At 42.2% G+C, this 23,406-nt stretch overlaps 1 protein-coding gene across 1 annotated transcript in view; it reads right to left on the minus strand.

The window, feature by feature from the left end:
* LOC138359779 (nephrin-like) overlaps positions 1 to 22,890 on the minus strand; it is a 77,065-nt gene extending 54,175 nt beyond the window's left edge. Inside the window, exons 1-2 of the mRNA XM_069319476.1 lie at positions 22,862 to 22,890; positions 18,806 to 18,871 (exon numbers count right to left, since the gene is read on the minus strand). Coding sequence (XP_069175577.1) covers positions 18,806 to 18,871; positions 22,862 to 22,890 — 95 coding nt within the window. The remainder of the gene's footprint in view (positions 1 to 18,805; positions 18,872 to 22,861) is intronic.
* Positions 22,891 to 23,406: the final 516 nt, after the last annotated feature.

A 23,406-nucleotide genomic window follows, 5' to 3' on the forward strand; every position in this document is an offset into this window, starting at 1 on the left:
TTAATTTTTTTTTGCTTTATGAAGGTGGTTGGTGGAGCTTAGTATAGGGAAGTGGAGGTATTGGAGGGGGGGGGGGGGGTTGAGGAGGTTTAAAATAAAATGTTAAAACTGAAGCAGACAAATGTTGGGGGGATAAAGGGAGGGTTAGGGAGGAAGGGAAGGGAGGGAGGGGAGGGAGGGAGAAATAAGAATGGGGGGATAAGAAGTAATACCCTTTCCTTAAACTTCACGATAATTACAAAACAACTACACGACAACTACACACCTAAACGACTACTATACACCTACACAACAACTACACACCTACACAACAACTACACACCTACGCAACAACTACACACCTACACAACAACTACACACCTACACGACAACTACACACCTACACAACAACTACACACCTACACAACAACTACACACCTACACAACAACTACACACCTACACGACAACTACACACCTACACGACAACTACACACCTACACAACAACTACACACCTACACAACAACTACACACCTACACAACAACTACACACCTACACAACAACTACACACCTACGCAACAACTACACACCTACACAACAACTACACACCTACACGACAACTACACACCTACACAACAACTACACACCTACACAACAACTACACACCTACACAACAACTACACACCTACACAACAACTACACACATACACAACAGCTGTTAAAACTGCACAACTGCAAAATTTAAACACCTACAGAACTGGACAATTACATAACTACTAGAAATACACAACTACAAACTAACTACACAATAACTATACAACACACAAAAGCTACACAACTTTACAACAACTCCACAACCACTCCACAACAATACACATCAACTACACTAAAACTACATCGCAACTGTACAACTTCATAACCTCTGAACAACTACAGACCTCACACAACAGCTACAAGATCCCACAATAACTGCACAACAACAACACAACTCCACAACAACTAACTACACAACAAATACGTAACTCTACAACTGCTCAATAACTACACAACTACACCAAAACTGAACAATTTCATAACTACCCCAAAACTGAACAATTTCATAACTACACCAAAACTGAGCAATTTCATGATTTCTATGTCAGTGTTGCATTTCAACTCAGTTTCTATAACAAAATACAAGACTGGCTTAGAATATACGTGACTTCTAACCTTCTTTAATCCAAGTCATGTATTAATCCCAGGTGTTTAAGCTTACACGTGCATTGAGGATTTAAATCGACCCGGTTTAACAGGATGTGTGTTTGGATGTATGGCGAACACGCTAATGAAACAGAAATAAAAGAGGTGATACACATACACACGCACACACACACACACACACACACACACACACACACACACACACACACACACACACACACACACACACACACACACACACACACACACGGGATCCAAGAGTCAATGCTCGATCCTGCAAGCACATATAGGTGAGTACACATACACACACACTCACACACACACACACACACACACACACACACACACACACACACACACACACACACACACACACACACACACACACACACACACACGGGATCCAAGAGTCAATGCTCGATCCTGCAAGCACATATAGGTGAGTACACATACACACACACACACACACACACACACACACACACACACACACACACACACACATACACACACACACACACACACACACACACACACACATACACACACACACACACACACACACACACACACACACACACACACACATAAGTATAAAGAATTTGTACACCGGTTGATTGACAGTTGAGTGGCGAGACCAAAAAAGTCGAAGCTCAACTCCCCCGGAAGCACAACTAGGTTAGTACAACTAGGTGATTGCACACACGCTGCAATTGACAATATTTCGCAATGTTCTGCAACGTCCTCCGTAGACCTTAGACTCGGTCGTCTCAAACGAAGAGTTTCTTAATTCCAGGATAATAATTCCGGAGATACAGCTTCCGCATTTCCAAAATAATTTCAGTATGACAGTTGTTTAAATAAAGAATTAATACAGAAATAAATGCAAATCGAGAATAAATTCCTAATGATAAGGCAGTGAATATATTATTGTAATCCTGTCGTTGGAGAATAATTAATTAACAAAAGGTTACATTAATCGACCATCTTTGTACTGGATAAAATTTAAATAAAAATACAAAATTTCATTGTGAATTTATTACAATGTACCACAAAGAAATTAAAAAAAATCACACTAGCCAAAAAATATATAACCAAATAATTAACACTCGTAAAATTTAGATTTTCGTTGTTTGAAAGTAGCGAAAAAGCGGTCAAATATTTACGCAACAGATAGCTAAGATTTTGAAGGCAATGACAAAATTACCATCATTACAACACACAATAATTAGTTCCAACCAAAACACACTAATATCAATAACCTGACATCTCCAGTCAACCAACTTCAACATAGCAAAAAACACCCATAAGCAAGCTACGCCACATTCACCCATCGTAAACATCAATGCTCTTACATAAACATAAGAAAAAACATCTGAAAAGCTACATCAGCATTAGCTAAACTGTATCAACAGCACATTTTCATCAGAAAAACACTATCAACAAAACATTTATATCAGAAAAACACTATCAACAGCACATTTACATCAGAAAAACACTATTAACAAAACATTTATATCAGAAAAACACTATTAACAAAACATTTATATCAGAAAAACACTATCAACAGCATATTTACATAAGAAAAATACTATCAAATGAACATTTGCATCACATCAGAAAAACACTATCAACAGAATATTTACATCAGAAAAACACTATGAACACAACATCAACAGCAGTTAAACACTATCAACAGAACATTTACAACAGTTAAACACTATCAACAGCACCTTTACAACAGAAATTATATTCTGTAACTAAGTTTTTTTCTTAACTGCAGCAAATCACCCCCAAGTTATTTGTTTTTGTTTTTTTAAATATTTTGTTATTTAAATATTTTTTTTAATGTTATTTTTTTCAAAGTCCATAGTCTTTGTTTACTATGAATTTGTTTAAATATATTAGTGGGATTCATAAACAATTCTCCTGGTATCTCCTACTATTTAAAATATTATATTGGAATGTTTTTTGGATATATGAAGGAAAAACAAGTCTTCCTTCCGCTGGAGGAGTGTGAGGGCTGGGACTGGAAGTGTGTGAGGGCTGGGGCTGGTAGAGTGTGAGGGCTGGGACTGGTAGAGTGTGAGGGCTGGGGTTGGTAGAGTGTGAGGGCTGGGACTGGTAGAGTGTGAGGGCTGGGGCTGGTAGAGTGTGAGGGCCTCACCGCCTGTGAAGCCCTTACGTTTGGACACACACACTTCCGGGCCAAAGTTCCACTTGCACGACCATTAACAGATAATAAAGTTTCTTAAAGTGCTCGTGTGAGCGGATCCCGCTACACTGACGGTACTTACAACGACAATTTGCCCAAACGTACAAAAATACACTGTTAGACTCAGAGAAGTTCCCGCTTTATATGTTAGAATTAGCACAAATGATACATTAAGAAAATGGAAATGTGTCTATTGAACTCATTTAATCTATTCAAGTATCTCTCTAGTATCCGCTCTCTTAGGCCTAATGTATAGTACATATATGTACTGTGCTAGGCCTAGGAACAACTATGGTTTTTGGGTTTATAAATTTTCGTGCCCTTTACTTCGAGTCCAACAGTTCATTTTTGTACGTTTGAGGGAATAGTTGGTAAAGGTGCTGGCATTTTAGCAGTCTGGTCTGAACTGGTGTTGGTTGTGTATTATTTTACATGTTTATGTGGTGTTGGTGTGTGTAAGGATGTTGTCCTTTCCCTACCCCCCCCCCCTCTCTCTCTCTCTTATTTACTAAATCGAGTTCACCTCAAGCATAATTTCACCTCGTCTATTCCAGCCTTATCTAACATTTACATCCCCCGCATCATCACCTCTTCCTCTTCCTCCCACCCCCCCCCATCACACCCCACCACTGGCCTTCTCGCTATCTCTTACCTGTTGACTCCTTTGTACTCAAGGGTCATCCTCACGCCTCCCACCCTCTCCCCTCGCTCCTCACCTCACCTCACTCAACACTCATGTGTCAAGTTGAGTTAATATTCACTTTCTCGACCCGCCTCGCTACTCTAAAATGATTATATATATATATATATATATATATATATATATATATATATATATATATATATATATATATATATATATATATATATATATATATATATATATATATATATATATATATATAACTGAAAACTCACACCCCAGAAGTGACTCGAACCCATACTCCCAGAAGCAACGCAACTGGTATGTACAAGACGCCTTAATCCACTTGACCATCACGACCGGACATAATGAGGTGATAGCCGAGGCTATATGAACCACCCCACCGCCGGCACTCGGATAGTTATCTTGGGCATAGCATTTTACCAAATCACCTCATTCTTTGGGGCACACGTGAGGAACACAAATGCGAACAAGCCTGAATGGTCCCCAGGACATATGCAACTGAAAACTCACACCCCAGAAGTGACTCGAACCCATACTCCCAGAAGCAACGCAACTGGTATGTACAAGACGCCTTAATCCACTTGACCATCACGACCGGACAATAATGAGGTGATAGCCGAGGCTATTTGAACCACCCCACCGCCGGCACTCGGATAGTTATCTTGGGCATAGCATTTTACCAAATCACCTCATTCTTTGGGGCACACGTGAGGAACACAAATGCGAACAAGCCTGAATGGTCCCCAGGACAATATGCAACTGAAAACTCACACCCCAGAAGTGACTCGAACCCATACTCCCAGAAGCAACGCAACTGGTATGTACAAGACGCCTTAATCCACTTGACCATCATATTGTCCTGGGGACAATATTGCATATTGTCCTGGGGACCATTCAGGCTTGTTCGCATTTGTGTTCCTCACGTGTGCCCCAAAGAATGAGGTGATTTGGTAAAATGCTATGCCCAAGATAACTATCCGAGTGCCGGCGGTGGGGTGGTTCAAATAGCCTCGGCTATCACCTCATTATTGTCCGGTCGTGATGGTCAAGTGGATTAAGGCGTCTTGTACATACCAGTTGCGTTGCTTCTGGGAGTATGGGTTCGAGTCACTTCTGGGGTGTGAGTTTTCAGTTGCATATGTCCTGGGGACCATTCAGGCTTGTTCGCATTTGTGTTCCTCACGTGTGCCCCAAAGAATGAGGTGATTTGGTAAAATGCTATGCCCAAGATAACTATCCGAGTGCCGGCGGTGGGGTGGTTCATATAGCCTCGGCTATCACCTCATTATGTCCGGTCGTGATGGTCAAGTGGATTAAGGCGTCTTGTACATACCAGTTGCGTTGCTTCTGGGAGTATGGGTTCGAGTCACTTCTGGGGTGTGAGTTTTCAGTTGCATATGTCCTGGGGACCATTCAGGCTTGTTCGCATTTGTGTTCCTCACGTGTGCCCCAAAGAATGAGGTGATTTGGTAAAATGCTATGCCCAAGATAACTATCCGAGTGCCGGCGGTGGGGTGGTTCATATAGCCTCGGCTATCACCTCATTATGTCCGGTCGTGATGGTCAAGTGGATTAAGGCGTCTTGTACATACCAGTTGCGTTGCTTCTGGGAGTATGGGTTCGAGTCACTTCTGGGGTGTGAGTTTTCAGTTGCATATGTCCTGGGGACCATTCAGGCTTGTTCGCATTTGTGTTCCTCACGTGTGCCCCAAAGAATGAGGTGATTTGGTAAAATGCTATGCCCAAGATAACTATCCGAGTGCCGGCGGTGGGGTGGTTCATATAGCCTCGGCCATCACCTCATTATGTCCGGTCGTGATGGTCAAGTGGATTAAGGCGTCTTGTACATACCAGTTGCGTTGCTTCTGGGAGTATGGGTTCGAGTCACTTCTGGGGTGTGAGTTTTCAGTTGCATATGTCCTGGGGACCATTCAGGCTTGTTCGCATTTGTGTTCCTCACGTGTGCCCCAAAGAATGAGGTGATTTGGTAAAATGCTATGCCCAAGATAAATATCCGAGTGCCGGCGGTGGGGTGGTTCATATAGCCTCGGCTATCACCTCATTATGTCCGGTCGTGATGGTCAAGTGGATTAAGGCGTCTTGTACATACCAGTTGCGTTGCTTCTGGGAGTATGGGTTCGAGTCTCTTCTGGGGTGTGAGTTTTCAGTTGCATATGTCCTGGGGACCATTCAGGCTTGTTCGCATTTGTGTTCCTCACGTGTGCCCCAAAGAATGAGGTGATTTGGTAAAATGCTATGCCCAAGATAACTATCCGAGTGCCGGCGGTGGGGTGGTTCATATAGCCTCGGCTATCACCTCATTATGTCCGGTCGTGATGGTCAAGTGGATTAAGGCGTCTTGTACATACCAGTTGCGTTGCTTCTGGGAGTATGGGTTCGAGTCACTTCTGGGGTGTGAGTTTTCAGTTGCATATGTCCTGGGGACCATTCAGGCTTGTTCGCATTTGTGTTCCTCACGTGTGCCCCAAAGAATGAGGTGATTTGGTAAAATGCTATGCCCAAGATAACTATCCGAGTGCCGGCGGTGGGGTGGTTCATATAGCCTCGGCTATCACCTCATTATGTCCGGTCGTGATGGTCAAGTGGATTAAGGCGTCTTGTACATACCAGTTGCGTTGCTTCTGGGAGTATGGGTTCGAGTCTCTTCTGGGGTGTGAGTTTTCAGTTGCATATGTCCTGGGGACCATTCAGGCTTGTTCGCATTTGTGTTCCTCACGTGTGCCCCAAAGAATGAGGTGATTTGGTAAAATGCTATGCCCAAGATAACTATCCGAGTGCCGGCGGTGGGGTGGTTCATATAGCCTCGGCTATCACCTCATTATGTCCGGTCGTGATGGTCAAGTGGATTAAGGCGTCTTGTACATACCAGTTGCGTTGCTTCTGGGAGTATGGGTTCGAGTCACTTCTGGGGTGTGAGTTTTCAGTTATATATATATATATATATATATATATATATATATATATTTATATATATATATATATATATATATATATATATATATATATATATATATATATATATATATATATATATATATATAGAAAAGGGAGTACCACCTCTGGCTGGAAGAAGGGGGACCCATAGCCTCGGAGGAAACCACACATAACGCATTGGAGGGAATGTAGGTCCCCTCCAATACAGTTTCTGTGTGCTTTTCTCCTACCACCCCCTTCCCCTTTTTTTTTCCTTTATTGTGTATTTAAAGGTTACAAAACATACAAGACAAATGCCTAAAGGTTATGGATCTCTTGAAGCTCCTCCGCTTCTGGACAGGAACCGAGGACGCAGCAAGCATTTTCCCTCTGGATCGCCACACTGAGACTCTGAAACAAAAAACTGGAAGCCCTTGGGTCTCTGGTGACGTCAATGAGCTTGGAACCTAATTCCTTGAGAAATCCCAAGGCACTCTTGCCCCAGGGGCCATGCGTCTCAGACGCTATGGGAACAAAGAGGTATTGACCTTCCAGTCGCCTGTACTTGAGTGATTTAGCTGTTTCCCTGTGGTTGGCCGCCCCACCTGCTTGATCAGCTCCGAAGTGTACATAGGTGTCAGCCAGGGTGGATACACATGTGTAGTCCCACACCAACTGTCTACCCTCCTTCCATGAGTATATGGTGATGCCATCAGGGCGAAGTGCGGGGAAATCCGGGTTTTGGACCCCTAGGATGCGAGGTTCTCCCTCCGCTGGGCACCTAGCTGAGACGAGGCTTCTCTTGATGATGTCATTGACCTCGTTGTGTCTTGCATGCCAGTCCTTTGTGCTTCCGCAATGCAACCCATGCAGTCCGTATTGGTCTGCTTCCACCCAGTTGCAAATACACTTGTATTCAGTGTGAATTGGGGCACCAAGGCGGAGGGCCACTGCTACACGAAGGGATTCTGGATCTAGGCGCGTGCCCATTGCTGACATGGGTACTGCTAGGAGGAAGTCTCCTGCATGGGAGGCATGCACTGCTCTGAGGCGGGCTTTCTTCTTGTCTGATGTTGCGACGCTGACATGGCATCAGCTACTTTTTCCACTAGAGGGTGGTCCCAGCCGGACTGTTTTTGTTGTTTTGTTGGCTCTATAATGGTTGCTGGGGCTGCAAGAACATCCCACTGATTTGAACATTCAGTGAAAGCAGGTCGTGTATTCCTGCTGAATCTCTCAGGGTTGCAGGTAAAATATATCTGACGAGGTCGTGCGATGCATGGGAGGAGGAAAGGAAGGCTGATAGAGCAATTTGAAAGGCTGTGCGGACACCAAGACCGCCGAGTCTTACAGAAAGGGTTGCTTGCTCCCACTGAGAGTCGTCCAATGGCAGGGTCAATGGCAGTACATATATATATATATATATATATATATATATATATATATATATATATATATATATATATATATATATGTCGTACCTAGTAGCCAGAACTCACTTCTCAGCCTACTATTCAAGGCCCAATTTGCCTAATAAGCCAAGTTTTCCTGAATTAATATATTTACTATAATTTTTTTCTTATGAAATGATAAAGCAACCCTTTTCTCTATGTATGAGGTCAATTTTTTTTTATTGGAGTTAAAATTAACGTAGATATATGACCGAACCTAACCAACCCTACCTAACCTAACCTAACCTATATTTATAGGTAAGGTTAGGTTAGGTAGCCAAAATAAGCTAGGTTAGGTTAGGTTAGGTAGGTTAGGTAGACGAAAAAACATTAATTCATGAAAACTTGGCTTATTAGGCAAATCGGGCCTTGAATAGTAGGCTGAGAAGTGCGTTCTGGCTATTAGGTACGACATATATATATATATATATATATATATATATATATATATAATGTGTGTGTGTGTGTATATATATCACGAAAATAAAAACGTGAATACAAACGTGACTGTCAGACTACGGAGGAAAATTGAAACCGGAATTTCCTTAAGTACTTTCGTATATTAATACACTTCGGGAGGAGTGTAATAATATACGAAAGTACTTAAGGAAATTCCGGTTTCAATTTTCCTCCGTGGTCTGACAATGTCATATATATATATTGTTATGATCTCAGCCTGCAGGAGAAACGAGTCTCCCTCCTTGAGAGTTATTCGTCAAGCCTGACCTAACTAGAAGGTCTAGCAAATATTGAGGTGATAACCCATATGTAAAATAGTTGCTTGGATATGTATAACAGTTTGACATTATGGGCAATGAAGAAGAAAACAGATAAATGACTGGCTAGGAGATGTGGACATTTTGCTGGAGGCGTGAGGCTCGCTTCCGGAGGACCTTGACCTCACTTGAGTGCCAGACATCGCAGGGGGAAGCCGCGCTCCGTTTGAGCTCCCGTCAGAAGGGAACCCCTAGTGATATATCTCTAAGAGAAGAGAAGTGTGCAGACGTGCCAGCTGTGGAATCGAGCTGGGGACGTGTGGTCTCAAGTCGTGGGCGATAATTAGTGAATATTAAGCCGCCCGGAGGCATTATTGTGGGCCGTGGAGCGCCCAGACCAAGCCTCGTCAGAGGAAGAAGCGCCCTCGACCAGTCGATCTGTGGTTTGTTCTTTGGGGAAGAAGTTGCTGAGAACTTCGAAGCCAGCAGATGAAGTAGCTGATGAGACTCCAAGATAGTGGAGGCGAGTACCTCGGGCTGTGAGAAGCAGTGAAGAGGAGTGTCACGTGCTTCTGTAGAGGTGGTGTAGCAGCCAAGAGAGCTGAGGAGGAACCTAGCAGAAGGGTGAAGCACCGTAGTTACTCAAGGAAACTTCATGATAGCAGCCTGGAGGAGCTGCAGAGGATCCTGGTAGTGAAGCCCGGAAGAACCTGAAGAGATCAGGGTAGTGAACTTCCAGAGGTGGAAGGGGAAGTTCTGGTGGATTACTTGTAGGGAGTTGATAGTGTTTGGTTGTCATTAGTGTGCAAGACGCAGTGAGAGGTGAGTGATTGTTGGTATTCTGATGTCAAGGAGTGTTTTACACTGAAGTTTAGAGTTACAGTCGTAGGCTGGATTACCTACAGATGTATGCGTTCCAGGACTGACAGTGATCGATTGATCATTGTTGTGTATCAATGAACATTTATACTGGTATATGTTATTGCATTCAAATGCTGATTTTCTATATATATATTATCTTGCTGGTGGTGCAACAGTGTATGTAGACTTGATCAACTTGAGGAGGTTGATAGTATCAGGTGGTGAACCAGGAGATAGGATACCACTTGATAAGCTGATAATAGAGTTCTGATGGTGTTGGAGTGCAACCCGATTGTAATAGTATAGAGTATAGGATTCATTATTATTATATGTATGTATGTATTGTGTATGTGCTCTGTCCAGTAAATGTATTCCAATTTGCCGGTGTTAGCCCTTGTCCTAGTGAGGCTTCCCAGGAGGTAGTAAAGAAGGAGAGAGAAAGGGAGAAAGAACCGAGAACCACTGCTGTGGACAGGGTAGGAGGTAATACTAATAAGCCAAAAGGGGATCGAGGAGATCATATTACCTGAGGAGAGAGTGGGTAGTCACTGCGGCTCGAGTGGGTGTGTGCACGTGACAACGAGGCTAAGTGTTGGAGCCGCATCCCCTAAACGTGTGACGTTGAGCCCCTCTCCAAGAGCCAGAAGCGCCAAGGGTGATCTCCTAGTATAAGCACTCTACCGAGTTGTGGGTTGGGTTGTCCATAGAGAAGAATCAACGACAACACCAACCAACCCACAGTCTATAATAATATATATATATATATATATATATATATAACTTGTGACGGTAACGCGTTGGTGTTCGGCTGTTTAAGGCTAGGGGTATGGCCTCGTCACATAGTTATAAAAAAAAATAGAAAAACTGGAACTTCGTCTGTGGTAAGGTAAGGAGAAGACACACAAAACACAAGTAAAACTTTAACAATGAAATTTTAATTACGTTAAATAAATCAAAACATGAAAATATGGACAAACAAATATGTATAATAAAATCAATGAATCAAAATAATAAGAATACTTAAATGACACAATGAAAAGTTACGTTAAGGCAAAATAACAAGAAGTGCAACAAAAGTTAAGTGGGAGGTGCTGGAATATTGGCTTAAAGCCACCACCTCTCTCAGTACACGCTAACGTCTAGCTGGGAGGAGTGCTGGCTACGAAAGCACGGAACATTCTGAGGACTGATGTTGGGGCGACCCCAGACATCAGGTAGTATTGGGGGCGAGTGCAGGTGCAGCCAGACCGGCGACCAATCAGCGGAGCCGTAGCGATCAACGGGTAGTTTGGTGGTTGGAGTTCGAACAGGTGGCTGGATGCATACGTTTCTGCTCACCCTGGCAAGCCTTGCTGGTGCTGGTGTTGTTGTCGTTGTTGGACATTTCTTCCATAGTCTTTTTATATAATTGTGAAGACGTAATTTTGGAGGGAAGAGCAGGCTCAATCTCTTGAAGGAGATTATCGTCACAACTCTCCCCCGAAGCCTGCGGTTCTGGAAGAAGTACGTCGTTATTTGGTGGAGTAATGGATGGTGTCGCTTCTACTTCATAAACTCTGGAGAGGGCATCGGCTATGGTGTTGTCAGAACCCTTGATATAGCGGATCTCCAGGTTGAAGTCTTGTAAATACAGAGCCCATCGTAGAAGACGCTGGTTGGTGAATTGGGCTTGATGTAGGAAGCGGAGAGGGTTGTGGTCTGAGAAGATGGTGGTAGACCTGGCGCCTTGTAGGTACGGAGCGAAGTGTTGGAGGTTCAGGACGATGGATAGTAGCTCCTTTTCAATAGTGCTGTAGTTCCTCTGGTGTGGTTTCAGTTTGTAGCTGTAGTAGCTGACAGGTAGAACCTCCTCGCCTCGTTGTTGCATCAGGACACCACCAACGCCGGTACCACTGGCGTCGACATGAAGGACGAAAGGCTTGGTGATATCTGGAGAGGCGAGAATGGGGTTAGAACAGAGGAGGAATTTGAGTTGTTCAAAAGCAACGGTTTGCCGTATGGTCCAATTATACCGTTGCTTGGGACTGGTTAATAGAATTAGAGGTGTGGCGACTGTACTGAAATTCCTCACAAACCTACGGTAGTAAGAGGCAAGACCAAGGAAGCGCAGGAGCTGCTTCCTGGTGGTAGGCTGTGGATACTGTAGGATGGCTTGAGTGTGTGAGTCTAACGGAGCTATGCTGCCACTCCCAATAACATGACCCAGATAACGCACTTTACCTTTCGCGAAAGTGGACTTGCCCAGGTTGATGGTGAGGCCGGCTGTCAGGAGCTTGGAGAACAGACGTCGCAGCTGGAGCAGATGTTCACTCCAGGAGTTGGAGGCTACGACGATATCGTCCAGGTAGGCGTATGTGTTATCCAAGCCCTGGATGACACGGTTGACAGCTCTTTGAAAGGTGGCCGGGGCATTACATAGTCCGAAAGGAAGGCGTTCATATCTGAAAAGTCCAAAAGGAGTGATGAAGGCAGATATCTCTTTAGCGCGCTCCGTTAGACACACTTGATAGTACCCCTTAAGCAAGTCCACTTGGGACAAGTACTGGGCACTACCAATGGCATCAAGGATGTCATCTATCCTTGGCAAGGGGTAAGCATCCTTGACAGTGACAGAGTTCAGTTTTTGATAGTCAGTGCACAACCGCACCTTACCTTGGGGTTTGGGCACCAAGATACAAGGTGAGGCCCAGGGGGACTCACAAGGTGTAGCCAGTCCATGATCCAAGAGGTATTGCACCTCAGCACGCATGACTTCCTTCTTGCTCGGGCTGATTCGGTAGAAGGGTTGACGAATCGGCCGGGTGTCGGGGAGCAGTTGGATGTCGTGCTGGGTAACATTACACTCTTGGGGATCATCTCTGAACAACTCTTGATGTTCTCTGAAGATCTTGACGAGAGGTGCACTATGATTATCCTGAAAGTATTTGGGAAGATCATTAAGGATTTCGGAATTAGAAAGCGCTGACTCCTTGTCAGTGCTTTCGGGAGGAGAAGCTGGGAAGGTCTCACTGTGGATGTAGGGTTCTGTGAATGTGGAATAATTAGTCAAGACAGTGGGAGGAGTACCATTATATTGCTTCAGGAGGTTGACGTGGCACAGCTGGGTCTTCCGCCGCCTATCTGGAGTCTCTATCACATAATTATTATTATTCCTGCACTCTTTGACGCAGTAGGGTCCTGAAAATCTGTTTTGTAAAGGTGAACCTGGGATAGGGAAATAAGCAAGGACGAAGTCTCCCGGCTTGAATTTTCTTACTTTGCTGGTCTGGTCGTAATGAGTCTTCATTCTCACCTGGGCTTTCAATAGATTATCATGGGCAAAGCGGTGGACTCTCTCTAGAATGTGCTGAAGGTTTTGAAGAAACTGGGGCACATTCTGATGCTCACTGAAGGTGGCATCTCTGAGAGAGTCTTTGAAAGCCTTAAGGGGAGTACGGCACTTACGGCCGTAGAGCATCTCATAAGGAGATACTCCTAGGGACTCATTGGGGAGACTTCTGAAAATACACATTATTAGGTCAATCTGCTTATCCCAATCCTTTGAGGTTTCACTACAAAACTTTTTCAAGAGTGCTTTGATGGTCTGATGACTACGTTCAAGAGAACCCTGTGAAGCAGGATGATAGGGGCTGGACAATACCTGTTTGATGTTGAACTCCTCCAGTGTCCTTTTGAAGAGATCACTGGTGAAGTTGGTGCCACAGTCACTTTGAATCTCCCTGGGAAATCCGTATTGAGTGAAGATCTTCAGTAGATGTTTGATAACCGTAGCAGCCGTGATGTTCTTCACTGGAACTGCTATGGGAAATCTGGTGGTAGGACATAGGATGGTTAGGATGTAGGCGTTACCTGAACTGGTCCGAGGTAAAGGACCAACACAGTCTATTATGAGTCTGTGGAAAGGTTCCGCAGGCACCTGTATGGGAATTAGTGGTGCTCTGGGAATGGAGACGTTCGGTTTGCCTGCCATCTGACATGTATGACACTGTTTTACGTACTGTTTGACGTTGTTTACCATACCTGGCCAGTAGTAGTCTTGACGAATCCCATGGTAAGTCTTGTTGAAGCCGTAGTGGGAGAATGCTCCGTGGGCCAGGTGTAGAATAGTGGGCCGCAGGCTGGTGGGAATCACAAGTTGTTCGGTGTTGGCCCAATCGTCCTCCTCCTTCAGTTTACTGGGTCTATATCTGCGGTAGAGCAAGTCGTTCTCTAGGAAGAACCCAGGAATACTGTCGGGTTGAGTCTCAGCCTGGAAAAACAATGGTGTTAAAGTAAGATCTTCCCTCTGCAACTTACGGAACTCCAACTTGGTCAGATGCGGGGGTAGTTTCTGAGGGTCTTGAGGGACAGCGGTAGCAGTAGAGTCAGCTGGCTGTGGACGTGCGGCTTGTGCACGGGTGGTCACGAGAACCGGAGGAGAAACATCATCACTCTCTTGAACCTCTGCTGGAACATACTCAAGAATAGGGTTACTTGGCACAGAGTTACACACCTGGGGTTTGTCCATGACGATCAGGTTGGTTGGTTGCAGGTCTTCTGCCAAGTCGTTGCCTAGGAGAAGTTGCACTCCAGGCATGGGAAAAGGCTTTTCCCTGACGGCGACTTGGACTTCCCCGTTCACGTAGGGACAATCCAGGTGGACTCTGGCGAGAGGGTATGGAGTGGTAGCAGTGAGGTCAGTGATGAAGACTGTTTCCCCGGTGTAGACTATGTTGGGCACAGCCGACTTCAAGATGATCGATTGTAGAGCCGCTGTGTCCCTCAAGATCTTCAATTTGAAACGTCCCTCCGGATTTGAACCGTTGGCAGAGACAGTTCCAGTATACAGGTGGTTACTGAAAAGAGAAAGATCATTAACATCAACACCAACATTCATCACAGGCTTACCGGACTTAGGAGGAGTTGGTTTGGGTCGTTGTTGGTCAGTGGTTCCCTTGTATTGAGACTTACCACACTTGTCTATGGTATGTCCATAGAGTCTACAATATTTGCAGTACAGTTGTGAACCAGCTTGATCGGGGCTCACCTTCTCGTAACTGTACCACGACTTCTTACTGGAGGATGGTTCAGGTGTCAGCCGGTGGATGAGGCTGTAAGTGTCAGCCGACTTAGCACACTTCAGGTAGTCGGTTTCTTCTTTATCTGCTAAGTAGAGGCGGACAGGAGGCGGCACACGTCTCAAGAATTCTTCAACAAGCATCAGGTTGACGAGTTCTGTAAAAGTAGAGACATGTGCTGCTTCCAGCCATTTCATGAAATACCTCCGTTTCGTGTTAGCAAACTCAAGGAAGGTAGTGGTACTTGCCTTCAGGTGGTCACGGAATTTCCTTCTATAACTTTCTGTGGAAAGTAGGTAGGCGTCTAACACTGCTTGTTTCAGAGTGTAGTAGTCATTCTCAGACGCCAAAGTACTGAGTGTGACTGCAGCTCTACCTGTAAGATGGACTCTGAGAAGTGTGGCCCATTGGTCGACAGGCCAACTGAGTTGATTAGCAAGGGTTTCAAAGGTGGTGAAAAACACATCAACTTCTGCTTCTACAAAGGATGGCATTAACTTACTTGCATGTGATATATTAAAACTGACGGGAAGATTGGCAGTAGCTTGCTGGCGTTGAGTGAAGTGGGAAGTTTCCAAGGCGATTTCACGTTGACGACACTCTAGAGCCAGAGTTGCTTGTTGCTTGTCATGTTCGCGTTGTATTTCCAACTCGCGTTGTTTTGTTTCAAGCTGTACTCTCTCACGTTCATGGAGCAAGGCGACCTCACGTTCGTGGAGGGCGAGTCCACGTTCGTGTTCTTCTCTCCTCAAGGCAGCTTCGCGTTCTTGTTCTTCCCTTCGTATGGTAGCTGCTTCTCTTTGCTGCTCACGTTCAATCTTAGCCAGCTCTAGTTTAAGTTTCATCGTAGCCAAGTCAGTTTTCTCTGCAATATAGTAAGTTTCATGAGTTTCAGAGTCTATCTTACCTTGCTCTAAATAGTAATCCAGCAACAGGTTGTGTAGGTCATTTTTATTGGCTTGGTAGGGAACTTCTAGTTGATACTCATGTGCAAGAGTTTGTAGTTCAGTCCTCTTGGCACGACTTAAAGTCCCTATTTCACCTGCTGGATTTGCACGGAAAGTTTGGAGACGAAACATGGTGAAATTAGCAAATAAAGGTACACGAATGTTCAATAATGAAATGTCAGAAACAGGACAACGTGGCAACTGGTACCTATCCTGTGTGATCTTTAACAATTAACGTTAAGTGAAAGATATTAAACGATTAAATTAAATCAAGGGCGCAGGAAATCTTGTACCCGGTACTCATGTAAGAATAAGGGCAAGAAAATCCTACTAACAAATGAAACAAAGTTTCGAAAACAAATGAAACAGTTAAATGCTTCAAAAGTAAAATTGGTAGTCCAAGGATGTAGGCATACCTTGCCAAGTCTCTATAGGACATAAAGCAAGTTTTTCCTACTGAATTTAATATGATACTTACAGAATTAGCGAACTTTTGTGCTCTGAAAAAATAAGCTAATTCCCTACCGTTGTATGTATCATCATCTCTGACTGACGTGTAGGGGTGCGAGGTGTCAACTGGTGACGAGAACTGCTGCTGAGGTCCCAATTCAGCAACTAAAGTTCGAGCAAGAGGAACTATGGCCCTCTTTGTCCTCCTACAGTCAGATTGCAGAAGATTGGGTACTCTTGACCCGGGGCAGACCACAGTACCAGGGTACCAATATGATGATCTGTCAGAATGAGAAATATTCAAGGGACATAGATGGTAAATACGAGTAATAACAAGGAGGGAGAGATGACCAATTAAGAGTATGACTGCGGCCTACAGTCACCACGTAATCCAAAGTTGTCTCACCTTCACTATATGTTACTCTCGTAATGCACAATACACCGCACCTTATAAAAAATGAAATTGAATGAAAAATAGTAAAGCTACGTTAACAAAGTTAAATACGCTTACCATAAATTACCACTTAGCACCAGTACCTGAGTTAAGCTCCTAGGACAGGCCCCCATATAACTTGTGACGGTAACGCGTTGGTGTTCGGCTGTTTAAGGCTAGGGGTATGGCCTCGTCACATAGTTATAAAAAAAAATAGAAAAACTGGAACTTCGTCTGTGGTAAGGTAAGGAGAAGACACACAAAACACAAGTAAAACTTTAACAATGAAATTTTAATTACGTTAAATAAATCAAAACATGAAAATATGGACAAACAAATATGTATAATAAAATCAATGAATCAAAATAATAAGAATACTTAAATGACACAATGAAAAGTTACGTTAAGGCAAAATAACAAGAAGTGCAACAAAAGTTAAGTGGGAGGTGCTGGAATATTGGCTTAAAGCCACCACCTCTCTCAGTACACGCTAACGTCTAGCTGGGAGGAGTGCTGGCTACGAAAGCACGGAACATTCTGAGGACTGATGTTGGGGCGACCCCAGACATCAGGTAGTATTGGGGGCGAGTGCAGGTGCAGCCAGACCGGCGACCAATCAGCGGAGCCGTAGCGATCAACGGGTAGTTTGGTGGTTGGAGTTCGAACAGGTGGCTGGATGCATACGTTTCTGCTCACCCTGGCAAGCCTTGCTGGTGCTGGTGTTGTTGTCGTTGTTGGACATTTCTTCCATAGTCTTTTTATATAATTGTGAAGACGTAATTTTGGAGGGAAGAGCAGGCTCAATCTCTTGAAGGAGATTATCGTCACAATATATATATATATATATATATATATATAATTGTGTGTGTGTGTGTGTGTGAGTTCTTATATGCATTTATATATATATATATATATATATATATATATATATATATATATATATATATATATATATATATATATATATATATGTCGTACCTAGTAGCCGGAACGCACTTCTCAGCCTACTATGCAAGGCCCAATTTGCCTAATAAGCCAAGTTTTCATGAATTAATTGTTTTTCGACTACCTAACCTACCTAACCTAAACTAACCAAACTTTTTCGCCTACCTAACCTAACCTAACCTATAAAGATAGGTTAGGTTAGGTTAGGTAGGGTTGGTTAGGTTCGGTCATATATCTACGTTAATTTTAACTCCAATAAAAAAAAATTGACCTCATACATAATGAAATGGGTAGCTTTATCATTTCATAAGAAAAAATTAGAAAAAATATATTAATTCAGGAAAACTTGGCTTATTAGGCAAATCGGGCCTTGCATAGTAGGCTGAGAAGTGCGTTCTGGCTACTAGGTACGACATATATATATATATATATATATATATATATATATATATATATATATATATATATATACAAGTGAAGTTGTTCAATAAGTATTACTATTTTAATTTAAGACAAGTAGCCTGATGTTGTGGCAACCAGGAAACAGACTTGCACTAGAACATAGAGGATCGAATAAGCGCTCACTACAATAGGAGCAGCGTTAAGTAGCACCCAAAATGAGAGCTCTCTACACAGAGAGCCCAGTAATGAAGAAAGTAAATGAGCGTTCCCTGTGCAAGGAGCACAGTAACGTAACACACGAAATGAGCGATCCTTACACGTTTAATACAGCAAAGTAGCACTCAAACTAGCGCTCAATACTTAAAGAGTACACTAATCTAACACCCCTAGCAGCGCTCCGTGCACCAGGAGCACAGCAAAGTAACACTCAAACGAGAGTTCCCTACATAACTTGCGCCGTCACGTAACACGCTACAGAACGTTCCCTGTTCAAACTATAAAGTACAATAAGTCTCCCTTACCCACAAAAGACACAAAGTAGCACATACCTGGACTGAGCAGGATGGTGATAGTCAGGTAAAGTAGCATCTTTGAAGGCATTTTCACTTCGCCACCTGTTGAAATAAATGCATGTACTGTAGACATTAAATTGTGTTTCATATATATACATTGATATAGATTAATATTTTGTTCATGTATGTATATTGATATGTATAATTATACACACACACACACACACACACACACACACACACACACACACACACACACACACACACACACACACACACACACACATTATTGTGATTCACAGCTTATCTGACATGGAGGAAGGAGTCCTAAGCTTGCATTTGTATATATCACTGTAAATTATATGACTCCTCAAGGATTCGAAACTAGGCGGTCCGGATCTACTCAATAGCTGTCGAGCACTTTAACAACTACTTCAGCCATTGGGGAAACATTGGCCGCCTAAGTTCGAATCTTTCATATTTCGTAGAGTCTACAGTGATTACATAATTTGGGCACCATTCAAGCTTTGCACTCAAATATCTGTTCTGAAATAGAACACATTTCTGTATGATGTCTATTCAGAGAAGGAGGCCAGACGCTAGGGGCTAACCTCACACAAGGGTGAATGGTCTGGGTTTCGGGACGGACATGGGCTAGTCGGGGTAGGCCTAAGTTACATGCTTTAAGAAATATGAGCTTTGTAACACTGCCCACAGGTGCAATTTTCATTAAATTGCGCGGTCATAGTGAAATCTGGGGCGTAATGTCCGTAGGCTTTATCGCTACTTTAACGCAATGAACTGAGAATAGTTCGGTAAAAAGTATCATAAATATTGTTGAGAGATATAAAGTTATAGCCATAAAGATATAGAGATATAGCGGTATAAGAGAACGAGATATAGAAAGAGAGTGAGACAGAAAGATAGAGAGAAAGAGAGATAGAGGAAGATAGAGATTCAGTGATAGATATAAGACAGGGAGATAGAAGATAGTGTGCAGTGAAGACGGTTACAACGACTGAGAACGGGTACAGTGACGGACACACTGTATAGTAAAGACGGTTACAGTAATGAAGACAATGTATATAGTAAAGATGCACGAGCTTCGGGCACCCGGGCATCGCCGGTTTCCCTCTCCAGTTGACTTAAACATCTAATCTTGCTTTTGTCAAATATTTCATTTTGACTTAAAATACATTAAGAGTATTAAGGGGGGGAATTATTTCGAAAGAAATATTTGAAAAGAAGCAAAATCGCCTTGGCTGTTAGATCGAATGATTCGTACACTTCATGTGTATATTATGCACATATGTATGTATGTATGTATGTTTGTATGTATGTATGTATGTATGTATGTATGTATGTATGTATGTATGTATGTATGTATGTATGTATGTATGTGAATATATGTATGTTGAGGTATGAATGTATTTGTGCTTGTTAGTGTATGCATGAGAGTATGCATATTGGAGTAAGCATAAAACATATACTTGTTAGTATATTCATCAATGAATGCATGCATATATGCGTGTTGGTGTACGCAAGAATATATGCATATCAGAATAGGCATAAATATACACACGTTCCTGTATATTGAATGTATATGCATATCGGAGCAACCAGCATAAATGCAACCGTGTTGATGTATGCTGGAATTTATACATGCTTAACACCCTAAGAAATCACTATATACAGCTGGCCCAAGCGAGAAAGGTACAATATGTATCCAGTATATCACTTTTGTGTATGTCATTTATTTGTATAATTCATTCCAATCTCCCCCTTAAGTTGCGTCCTTCATCCACTTATGTACTTCAGTCATATTTCCCCCCTTGTGCTATGCCTTTCATCTAATAGTATACTTCAGTCTTTGCTCCCTTAAAGTTCAGTCTTTCAGCCACTTGTAAACTTCAGTCATATCTCCCCTCGTGATGTGCCTTTCATCCACTTGTAAACTTCAGTCATATCTCCCCTCGTGATGTGCCTTTCATCCACTTGTAAACTTCAGTCATATCTCCCCTCGTGCTGTGCCTTTCATCCACTTGTAAACTTCAGTCATATCTCCCCTCGTGCTAAGCCTTTCAAAGGAAAATTAAGTTGGTGCTTATGATCGGTAAAGACAAAGGTCCTTGACGCATTGCATTAACTTTGTCAATCTTTATTGCTTATTTCCAAGAGAATTTATATCCATTCAGAACGTTGATGAAAACTGTACGACAAAATCCTAGTGAGTCCTCGCTAGCTCTAGGGTTTATTTGAAAGATATATATATATATATATATATATATATATATATATATATATATATATATATATATATATATATATATATTTATATATATATATGTATATATATATATTTATATATATATATATATATATATATATATATATATATATATATATATATATATGTATATATATATATTTATATATATATATATATATATATATATATATATATATATATATATATATATATATGTATATATATATATGTATATATATATATGTATATATATATATATTTATATATATATATATATATATATATATATATATATATATATATATATATATATATATATATATATATGAATATATATATATATATATATATATATATATATATATATATATATATATATATATATATATATATATATATATTATATTTTGGTAGCAGTCTTTCCTGTAGACATATATTATTAAATATGACCGAAAAAGTAAGAATAATAATTCTAACACGAATTTGCTCAATATTTCTTATGTTTCTTTTCACTGTCGATGGTAATTGAAAAATCATTTCTCCAAAATTCATTTTTATTTCTAGTCTGACGCGACACTTGAACGCATTTCGTAATAACTTATTACATTTTCAAAGACTTTAGTTTACACACACACAACTATAACCTGCAAACACTAAACAGAGTCCTACTATGCTATAATTTAAATGGCTTTCATTTTATATACCTGTATCTGGGTGAGGTGATATGTTACAACAGTTTTGGATGAGGTGAAAACACAAGACAGAACACGAAACAATGGGTATAATATTGGGTAAGTTTAAAGGGAAGAAATGGAAGTAACAGCAAAGAGCCTATTGGCCATATTTCTTGATGCTTCTATATTGGTGCGGAGTCTTGAAGTGGGTAGAATATAGTTGTGCATTAATTGGCTGTTGATTGCTGGTGTTGACTTCTTGATGTGTAGTGCCTCGCAGATATCAAGCGGCCTGCTATCGCTGTATCTATCGATGATTTCTGTGTTTTTTGCTAAGACTTCTCTAGTGATGGTCTGGTTGTGGGAAGAGATTATATGTTCCTTAATGGAGCCCTGTTGCTTATGCATCATTAATCGCCTGGAAAGAGATGTTGTTGTCTTGCCTATATACTGAGTTCTTTGAGGCTTACAGTCTCCAAGTGGGCATTTGAAGGCATAGACGACATTGGAGTCTTTCAAAGCGTTCTGCTTTGTGTCTGGAGAGTTTCTCATGAGTAGGTTGGCCGTTTTCTTGGTTTTATGGTAAATCGTCAATTGTATCTTCTGATTTTTGTCTGTAGGAATAACGTTTCTATTAACAATATCTTTCAGGACCCTTTCCTCCGTTTTATGGGCTGTGGAAAAGAAGTTCCTGTAAAATAGTCTAATGGGGGAATAGGTGTTGTGTTAGTTGTCTCTTCAGAGGTTGCATGGCGTTTCACCTTCCTTCTTATGATGTCTTCAACGAAACCATTGGAAAAGCCGTTGTTGACTAGGACCTGCCTTACCCTACAGAGTTCTTCATCGACATGCTTCCATTCTTAGCTGTGGCTGAGCGCACGGTCGACATAAGCGTTAAAAACACTCCTCTTGTACCTGTCTGGGCCCTCACTGTTGGCATTGAGGCACATTCCTATGTTTGTTTCCTTAGTGCAGACTGCAGTGTGGAAACCTCCGCTCCATTCCATGACTGTTACATCTAGAAAGGGCAGCTTCCCATCCTTCTCCATCTCATAGGGGAAACGCAACACAGAATTCCGCTCAAATGCCTCCTTCAGTTCCAGCAGATGTATAACATCAGGTACCAGTGCAAAAATGTCGTCAACATACCTGCAGTATATGGCCGGTTTCAAGTTCATGTCGACTAAGACCTTTTGTTCGATGGTACCCATGTGGAAGTTCGCAAACAGGACACCTAGGGGAGAACCCATGGTGACCCCATCTACTTGCTTATACATATGCCCATCCGGGCTCAAGAAAGGTGCCTCTTTAGTACAAACTTGGGGTAGTTTCTTTAGAATGTTTTCTGGTATGTCAAGAGGAGTACAGGCTGGATCACGATACACTCTGTCCGCTATCATCCCGATTGTTTCATCCACAGGTACGTTGGTAAACAGTGATTCCACGTCCAACGAGGCTCGTATCCCTGTGGCCCGTGTTTCCCACAGTAAGTCAACAAATTCCTTTGGAGACTTCAGGCTGAAGGCGCAAGGGACATAAGGAGTCAGCAAGCCGTTGATTCGCTTTGTTAGTCTGTACGTGGGTGTGGGTATCTGGCTGATGATTGGCCAAAGTGGGTTTCCAGGCTTGTGTGTCCTGACATTTCCATACGCGTATCCAGGTTTGTATTCCCCAATAATCTTTGGCAGGTGGAG

This window comes from Procambarus clarkii, chromosome 8 (assembly GCF_040958095.1).
Source record: "Procambarus clarkii isolate CNS0578487 chromosome 8, FALCON_Pclarkii_2.0, whole genome shotgun sequence".
Classification (NCBI taxonomy): domain Eukaryota; kingdom Metazoa; phylum Arthropoda; class Malacostraca; order Decapoda; family Cambaridae; genus Procambarus; species Procambarus clarkii.